This window comes from Hylaeus volcanicus, unplaced genomic scaffold (genome assembly GCF_026283585.1).
Source record: "Hylaeus volcanicus isolate JK05 unplaced genomic scaffold, UHH_iyHylVolc1.0_haploid 12221, whole genome shotgun sequence".
NCBI lineage: Eukaryota > Metazoa > Arthropoda > Insecta > Hymenoptera > Colletidae > Hylaeus > Hylaeus volcanicus.
The window spans coordinates 1,048,221-1,057,207 of NW_026533163.1; the positions used below are offsets into that span (position 1 = coordinate 1,048,221).

General features: G+C 32.0%; 2 protein-coding genes across 11 annotated transcripts; one reads left to right on the forward strand and one right to left on the reverse strand.

The window, feature by feature from the left end:
• Positions 1-145: 145 nt before the first annotated feature.
• LOC128883163 (uncharacterized) lies at positions 146-4,714 on the reverse strand. Of its 4 annotated transcripts, XM_054135237.1 has the most exons (7): positions 3,750-4,714; positions 3,563-3,696; positions 3,275-3,473; positions 2,533-3,210; positions 1,636-2,477; positions 858-1,578; positions 146-799 (listed from the first exon to the last, which is right to left on the reverse strand). In XM_054135237.1, the coding sequence occupies exons 1-7, from the start codon at positions 4,396-4,398 to the stop codon at positions 405-407; spliced, it is 3,618 nt and encodes a 1,205-aa protein (XP_053991212.1). In that variant the 5' UTR covers positions 4,399-4,714; the 3' UTR covers positions 146-404. The 4 variants fall into 4 exon arrangements, with proteins under 4 accessions (XP_053991212.1, XP_053991211.1, XP_053991210.1 ...); XM_054135236.1 differs by having other exon boundaries at positions 858-2,447; XM_054135235.1 differs by having other exon boundaries at positions 858-2,477.
• A 1,158-nt stretch (positions 4,715-5,872) lies between these two features.
• On the forward strand, positions 5,873-8,917 carry LOC128883235 (uncharacterized). 7 transcript variants are annotated; one of them, XM_054135385.1, is made up of 7 exons: positions 5,873-6,312; positions 6,377-6,564; positions 6,631-6,718; positions 6,797-6,865; positions 6,960-6,994; positions 7,039-7,089; positions 7,152-7,279. In XM_054135385.1, exons 1-7 carry the CDS (start codon positions 6,153-6,155, stop codon positions 7,188-7,190), a joined length of 630 nt encoding a protein of 209 aa, XP_053991360.1. In that variant the 5' UTR covers positions 5,873-6,152; the 3' UTR covers positions 7,191-7,279. The 7 variants fall into 7 exon arrangements, with proteins under 7 accessions (XP_053991360.1, XP_053991359.1, XP_053991355.1 ...); XM_054135384.1 differs by having other exon boundaries at positions 7,039-7,279; XM_054135382.1 differs by lacking the exons at positions 5,873-6,312; positions 6,377-6,564; positions 6,631-6,718 and adding exons at positions 7,610-7,754; positions 7,810-8,641; positions 8,710-8,917 and having other exon boundaries at positions 6,787-6,865; positions 7,039-7,555.
• The last annotated feature ends 70 nt before the right edge of the window (positions 8,918-8,987 follow it).

An 8,987-nucleotide genomic window follows, 5' to 3' on the forward strand; every position in this document is an offset into this window, starting at 1 on the left:
TTTATTATTGTTAATCTCTTCATTGATTTGAGTAGCAGTGACCTGTTTTTCAACGAATTGCATTGGCGCTGTTAAGTTTTCAGAACAAACTACATTGAAAACTTAATGCCGAACAACTTTATCTTGTAACAAAGTGAATCAAAAAGCTTTTTGACTTTCAATTTAATAGAACGGAAAATAACGCCTACTGCACCCCTTCTTGTTGTTTCGGTTAGCATAGCATCGAATTGACATTTCTCGGTAGTAATTTTAACAATTCTGCAAAAGGAGTTTTTTTTTTGCTTTTTCTCTCCATTAATATCAATTTTTTTTCCTTTTTTCCGCTTTTAATATGATTGATTTTTCATGGTAACGCGTGTCCACGTTACATATAATTTTTTCTTGTCAAACAAAAGAAAGTCAGATCATATTTTCTTTTTCTTCATTGAAAACCAAGGATGGTGAAGAGCTTGAGAAGCCGTTATTCTACGCTTTGCGTTAGCGGTCAACAGCTGATGCAGCAAATCTTTTGCATGATCTGATATTGAATACCATTCAGGTTGATTGAGACAGAGCGGCTTCATTTTAAATATCTCTAGTCTGATAGGCTTTTTGCTAGCGTAGCAAGTTCTAAGCGACGCGTCCATTGTTGTGTCGGTTAAGTTATTTTTTGATAATAAACCTTGTTCGGTTCTGCCCGATGGCGTGTCTTGGTAGGTATGGCATCGACTCAAAGCCTCATTATTATAACGCAGCAAAGAAAAGGTATCAGGCGAGTCACAAGTAGAATTTAACAATTCGAAAACTGAGTTGGTTTCATCTATGAACATAGTAAGACATAGATGATTCTACTTCTACGTCAGAAGGAATTGACTTACTACCATACTCAATAGTCTCTATTTTTTCTATAGTAGATAAGGGTCCTTTGGCATCAAAGGGCACTTTCCCTGACAACAGTTGATATAAAACAATTCCCACTGCCCAAACATCTATGCTTGTTTGATACATGAAGGGGGGAAAACAAGATTCAAGCAAAACTTCAGGAGCCATATACAAAGGTGTTCCATTTGGACGAGTATAACAAGCCTGGGTGGTACGGCACATTAATCCGAAATCGATTAATACAATCCGTGGTATTTGTACAGCAGTGTCATCAATTACATCTTGCATTTGAAAAGATTCTTGTTGAATAAATGTTTGCATTCTTACTGAATCAGAAAATACAAAATTTTCTAATTTGACATCTCGATGAATAAGGTTATGTTGATGTATATATTCAAGAGACTTTAACATTTGAAAACATATTTCTCGACATTGATTTTCTCTTAAAACATAGTTATTACACTGAGCGGATAAAACGTAGGTTATTAACTCTTTTCCTTCTAAAAAATCCGTTAGAAGGTAATAATTTTTTTTGTCTTGGAAAAAAGCATGTACACGTAAAACATTAGGATGCTTAAGATGTTTAAGGTCTTCATATAATTGTTGTATGTTCCTCTCACAATTGTTTTTCTCAGCGACTTTCATCGTATACAAAATTGCTTTGCCTGTTTTTTGTTGAGCATTGCGTGACATCTTCACAAGCGAATCCCACTCTATCTGCGTTTCATTTAAACCATACTTTTCAACTGTTAAACAAGAGATACATAAACATACATGACCTTCCGCTCCGACGCCCAGCGTCGGACCCAAAATATATAAATCATTGATGTTTTCTACAAAATAATCTTTTTCATATTCTTTTAACACGACACCATCACACGACGTGCTCAATAGTGTTTTGGTTTCATTTTTTGTGGAACGGGTGTCGTTAAAATGCATAGCATAGGGGGGCTCACAAATATTCCGTTTTGACCAATTCGTAGTAACGACAGGTGTTGCAATAAATTGATTATTTTGTAAAACCTGCAACACTAATGATTCGTTATAGTTCCAATTAAAGGTTTCTCTATACATTTGTAAAAATAGTTTTAACTGCATTGTCGCAAAACAAAACGCCTTGTATCGAGAAAAACATGTGTTACAGAACGAAATGTTTTTGAACATTCTTTTAGTATAACTCGCGTTCGATTGATCATCTTCTTGACTTTCCAAATACCTACAAGTCCGACATAATAACCATGGATTATCGTAAGATAACTCAAGAGGGTCATATTCTACTAATTCCATGTACATATCTGCAATGTATCCAAAACGGGAAATTAAAGTCGTGTAGGCTTTTTTTTTTTTTTCTTCATCATGATGCCGTTGAAAGAGAAGATAGACAAGTACCACAAAAACAGGGGTAATGTGGAATAATGCTTCCCAAATGTTTTTTGCGTATTTTCTCCAACCTTCGTTAGCATAATTTAAAGTAAAAAGTTTATTTAGGAAATCGTAAACTCGCATTTGCCAAGACTTTGCCTTATGCATGTTATAAGAGAAATGTCCTCTTGTTATCCTCTTAGTATCTTTTTTGCAGGGAAAATCTAATTCATAATCGTATGTATCAGTTTCATCTAGTTAAATACAATGTGTATTAAATTAACATGCATTTTTCTCCATTCGATTTACCTCGCAGATTGAAAAAAAAATTCATCTCGTCCAAAGAGTTTTTAGTACTCTCGTTTTCAAATATACATGATTGCGGAAATGCTTTATTTAGATTTTTACATACATAACTCGTTGAAGTCTCTTGCGAATTTAATAAATTCATCATTTTTTCTGGTGTAGAATTCGACATTTTTTCTTGGAAACGTCTATTCAAACATGCCCAAGGGCACTCCGTGACGTCCGGTGGTATTAAACAATGCGATTCTCCATTTAAATGTGGCATATATTCATCAGGAGAAGAAACATTATCTTTTAAAGTCAACAACTTTTTTGATGCCTCGCACATTATCTGTAAACCATACATGGAAGTACTGGTTTCTTTATTTTTTATATTTGAAAAAAAAACGTTGCCCCATTGCTTTTGAAACAAGTTTAACGCAGACGCTAGTGAAGATTTCGTCGTGTCTAACATTTCACCAAAAAGTTTCCTCTTACGCTTTCTCATTATAACTGGGCAAGTCTGATGCCTTTCAATAGTAAAGTTATAAGAAGGCGTAAACGCCATATCTGACGTTCCTCCAATATCGAGTTGTGTAATATTTTTAGACTTCTCCAGCTTGTTTAAACATCTATTTAACCTTTTAATTGATAACTCTTTATCATGCAGACAAGTTTCATCATCAAATGTACACCATTGCTCTACAACATCAGATATAGAAAATCATCACACTGTTGACTTGCTTCAACTACACAACTCAATTACCCATTATTTGGGTATTTTTCGTATTAATGGAGTTAATGGATAGTTGCTCTAAGTTTTCGTTTAAATACAGTTCTTTTTGAAAAAAAGATCTGGCGGTTGTTTCGAATGTATCGGTATCCGTAGTGCTAAGCTTTTTTTGGATGTGAAAATTGTTCTCTTTATGGAACTTAGAAAAAAAAATTGGTTTTAATGATGTTTTCTACAGAAAAAAAATGGTTGCATTAAGAATAATTTTTTTTAATGTAAAATTCTATTTGGTACGGAAAAAAAAAAAAATTATGTCCTTACAGATTGTTTCCAAGGCGACTTCTTATGATGAGATATGGAAGCTTCGTCTTTATTGTTACCATGTTGTTGGCTTTTGCAACAAGACACAACCGATTCAGTACCAGTGAAAGCCGAAATTCCATCCATGTCTTTTTCTGGAACAATACGGACATTATAACTCATGATCACTGTGAGTTTAAAGCAGTACCAGAATCGTAGTTCGTACATGTAGACTCATTAACAAAAGACAAAGGTTGTGAAGTGAAAAGAGAAGATTTGTTTGACCCTAAATTCAACAAATTGTTGGTTAGTAATGTAGACAAAGGTGACCCAAGGGAATCCTGTGTTGTAGGAGATTGATAAGATTTTTTTTTTGAAAAAACAATTTCGTCATTGTGCAACTCATACGAGGGAAGCCGTCGGCTCAATATGGGCAGAGTTAAAAGCTTTTTGTTACGACGTGCGATAGGTTGGCACATTTCCATTGACCCATGGAGTGATTCTAAAGGATTATAACAAATAGCATCAGAAGACTGATGTCTATAACCAGTTCGATTCACAAAAATCTTTGATTTATCGTTTTCGCTTGTTGATGCACACGGATTATGAAATAATTTTTTTTTTTCTTCATAATTTGGAAAGCCATCGCTTGGTCTAGACAGTAAAGGGTCGATTTTATCTTCCGAACAAGAATTGTTTGCCTTTGTTGTATCCATACTCAATTCTACTTTATCATTCTTTACACAATTCTGGCTACTTGAAAAATGACAAGTTGGTAATGAAAGATTATCTTTACATGTTGTTAATTCAATTTGTAACAATTTTTCGATGGATAATTCATTAGGAATTCCCCCCATTTATTTTATATACTAAAATGTTGTATATAATAAATAATGATAATGTGTTTCAAATCAATCTATTTATTCCACGGCTATAAAAAAAACAAACAAAAAAAACACTTTTGTAGGATGAACACACTACACAGGTTTATACTATTCTACAGCTCTTCAGTTACATGAACAAATTCACTAAGACATTGGTATTATTTGATAGATTCACATCATGCAAATCTAAGACATAATTTTTTCTTTTAGTAAAACTATAGAACGATTCGGTAGCAATTTTGGTTGCTTGAAAAAACCAAGCATTTTTTTCGACAAGAAAAAACTGTTAGTATTCTACAGGTCTCATGAATGCCTCGAATCGTACAAGCAAACAAAAAAAATAAGTATCATTCATCTTCCTTATTTTAAAAGTATCCCGTCAAATCTATAAAATTATCAATTAAAACAATTTGTTTTAAATGCTTTTGTTATTCACTTTTGATGATTTAAATACTAATCGTCACTTTCAAATTTTTTTATACCAAATATTATTTGATGAATTGCATTCAATAGAAAACATTAAATCACTAATCTTTGATGTTACCTTTTAAAAAAAAATTTTTAATGGCATTACTTTTATAAAAAAAGTTTTAAAGCCCATACAAAAAAATGATACAATGTTGCAACATTTATGAAAAATCCTTCTACTTTTTTGATTAAACCCAAAAAAAAAGTATGAAACCAGTAAAAATAATACGATAAAAAATATAAATGTTTTATTGAGAATTTTTTTTTTGTACAACGTACTTAACAATATGTAATTATGTGGTTCTGAATGACCATGCTAAAAAACTATTCTAATAATGCCTACGAAGTTTTAATTTAATAGATAGTAAGACGAAGAATTGAAAGCGTTTTGTATGAAATGTATATTTTGCATTTATTAAAGCTTATTTTCTTCTTTTCTAAATGCATGATTCTTACATCATAACTGTCTAGTAAATTTAATGAAATTATATTAAAAGCGTTGACGTTCTTTTCCCACTCCCGTCAACAAATCGGGGTCGCACTGCGATTGAACACTTTTCATTCTATTCATTTCCCTCGTTATAGTCAAAAACAATCAAATACGAAATTAATGGACCCATGCCATTCAAGTCAAGCATATTACTACCAAGATGATATCAAATAAGCAAGAAAGAACAGAAAGTCAATGAATTAAATGTATTAAAAACAAAATTTTTAGTTGTTTTTTAAAAGTGAAGCAATCTTTTTTTTTGGTACTTTAATTTTTAATAACGTCATTTCACATGACTTTTTTATTTATAAAATTTATTATCACATCATTTACATAGTACGTTTTTATTCGTAGAATCATTTTGCATATCTTTTTGATTTTCTTTATTAAAAATTCTTCAATGCTTACTACATAAATTTACAGACAAATCATTTGTTTTTTTCTTATCTTGTTTCATTTGACAATTAAAAAAAAGAGATATTTGTAGAAAAAAACCAATCGTTGAACCTTTTTATTGCTTTTATATGAAAAACTAAATCAAAAATTATTTTTTATTTTTTCATTTTACCTTCCAACATAGTGTGATATGCTAAATGATCCTCAAAGATAATTGTTTTATAAGGATTTCAATGAGGAAGACAAAAAACAACAGTGTGCATTTTTTCTTGTAGCCAAGTTTAATTGTGTCTGTTCCCAGTATTTTATAAAGGTGCGAAATCACTAAATTATTGACCAAGAAGTTATTTGACTTGTTTTAAAACCTCACGTGATGGAGGAAATTGTCAAAAGTAGCGATTCCGAGTTTGCTACTGAGTTTTCACCCAACTTAACACAACCCGGGAAATCAGTGCAAAACATGTATTTATCTTGTGGAAATCATACTGACTATGAAACGATAGAGGATATGGTCCATGTACCGTATTGTCCACGTAACCTTTACAAGAAATAACTTTTTTATTTCATGAATACACTGATTCTATTTTTGTCGAGTAGGTTGTGACTTTCCTGTGGATTTTTGTGATTTTGGAAATCAATGGAAACTGTGTGAACCTTTCGCTCTTTCAAATTATCCTCAGTATTATACCCGTTACATACAAAACGAAACACAAGTTACCAAACCAAGTGTCCTTGAGACAATACAATCTATAGCACAGGAAACACCCTGTAAAGCGAAGAAGAAAGTAAACAGCTGAAAGTTTCTTTTAAAAAAAAAAAATTCTTTTTCAAACATTCTTTAACTCTCACAGGAACCCGCACCAAACATTATTACAATCCAATGCGTAGCTCGTGCGAAACATAAAATGGCTACTGTTATTTACGGATTAGATGCTTTTGGTAAGGAAAATCATGGAAAGCATTTGTATGGCTATTAACATGTACCTTGTTGACTTGCAAATGTGCTTGAATGTTTAGGTATTAAGCTGGACTCTGCAGCGAAAATTTTTAAAAAAAAATTTGCTTGTGGCTCATCTGCTGTTAAAGGTAAGAAAAATGTCCTATGCTTTAACAATTGAGTGTTAGTATATGTTTTGTATTAACTCCACGGGTTTAAGTCATCTTATTTTGCACGTTATAGGACTTCCTGGGCAAAAAGATCATGTAGAAATTCAGGTAATTAAACTCTTTTGACAAACACTCAAAGTGGAATTACGTAGGGGGACTTTGAATCAGAAGTTGCGAGCGTTTTATGTAAAAATTTTAAAGAGGTCGTTAAACACTTTAGAAACATTTTAAAATTGACTCTTCAACTCATCTTGTGATATTGTAGATACCTGCTGATTCTATTGTACATCTTAAACATAAATAATTGTTGTTAAGTTGCCAAGCCAAACTAATAAGCTTTTTTCTTTTTTATCATGCTATAACATAAAGTTCAGACTAACAATGCTTGTCTTTTCTGCACGTATTCAATTTCAAAGATGCCACAAAGAGAGCTAGTCAAACATTAAAAAATAAAATTTTGAGAATATGACTCTTTTTGATAGTATGAATTTTGTCTTTTATGGTTCAATCTGTTATTTTTTTTTATACGGTAAGCTTTTAAGCTTTTTTTTCTTAGAGGATCACAATTCTTACATCCTAGTACAAGCCGAATCATTACAGAAGAATCGTATGACGATAACGACATCAACGACAAAGGTAACACCCTCTTATGTATATGCAGGAGATAAGGTAAATGTATGAATGAAGTTTTTTATTGAACAATGTTATTTTATTTTTTAAAAGAATTTTTCAACTTTCAAGCTAGCGAAAGAAGAATTTGCCCCTATATATCAGCACGTTTTTTTTGAAAGGAAAAAAAATAGAAACAAAAAAAAACTAACGTCGGCCCTACTTCGTTCAGAGGCTTCAATTAATGAAGGAAAAAACGGTACAAATTTAATTCACTTTAAAAGTGAATTTTGGCAACAATTTGTCTTCGAAAGATGAACGAGAAGACGATAGTAGAAAAAGTGAAAAAAAACACGATGAAAACAATGAGAACACGGATGATGGAAGAGAAGAGCTAAAGGATGGAAAAGAAGAGGTAAAGGATATAAAAGAAAATGTAAAGGATAGAGGAGGAGAAGAAGAAGAAGTAAAAGATGAAAAAGAAAAAGTAAAAGATGAAAAAGAAGAAGTAAAAGATGAAAAAGAAGAAGTAAAAGATGAAAAAGAAGAAGTAAAAGATGAAAAAAAAGAAGTAAAAGATGGAAAAGAAGAAGTAAAAGATGGAAAAAAAGAACCGAGCGAAAGTGTCATAAATACCGAGGAAACAGTTGAGGACAAGGGAACGAACAACGAAGAAATTAAGGATAAAAAAAACTCTATTACAGAGATCAAAGAGAGAACGAAGAAAGAAGCAGATAATGTTAAGACGGCAGACAAAAATATTGATGATCACGACAAGGAAACTGACAAAGATGATAACGAGAGTGTAGCGACTGAGGAACATTCAAAGAATAAAGGAAGCTCCAGTATTTTCTCGTTTTTCAATTCCAAAATAGCCGCCCTTAGAACTCCTAACGTAGATCCAAGTGGGATTCCTATGACGCACACCGCCCCATTACAAAATCCTATTCCAGGTAGTTCTAATTCGGTGAATTTTATTCCAGGCCCTTCCAGTCCACCAAAACCCTTGCAAAGTTTTTCACTATCAATGCCTTTTACCGTTCCAAGAGATGAAAGATTAAGAACATCAACGGTTTTAATCTTGATTGTCTCACTTATCCTTCTTATTGTTTTAGGTGTTGGATGGTTTGCTTACAAAAAATTCAAGTATGTTGTCTTTTTCATTATTCAATTGTACTCTTATAAGAATTCATATCATCAATTATATTTTATAGAAAACGATCTACAAACGACCTAAGTTTCAGTTCTAATCCAACCATGTGAATGTAGTATTTTTATCCGCGTTATCAACGTGATGTTTTTTTACTAGTACTACTCTAGCATTTGATTTTTTTTCCTTGAGATTATGACACGTTTTTTTTAACATTACTAGAATTATTGTTATTAACACTGGGTTTTTTTATACACAGCAAAAATACTACTTTAAATGAATTTTCCTACATTTCTGTGCACAAAAGGCCAAAATATCTGATATATCTCTACATTTGGCATA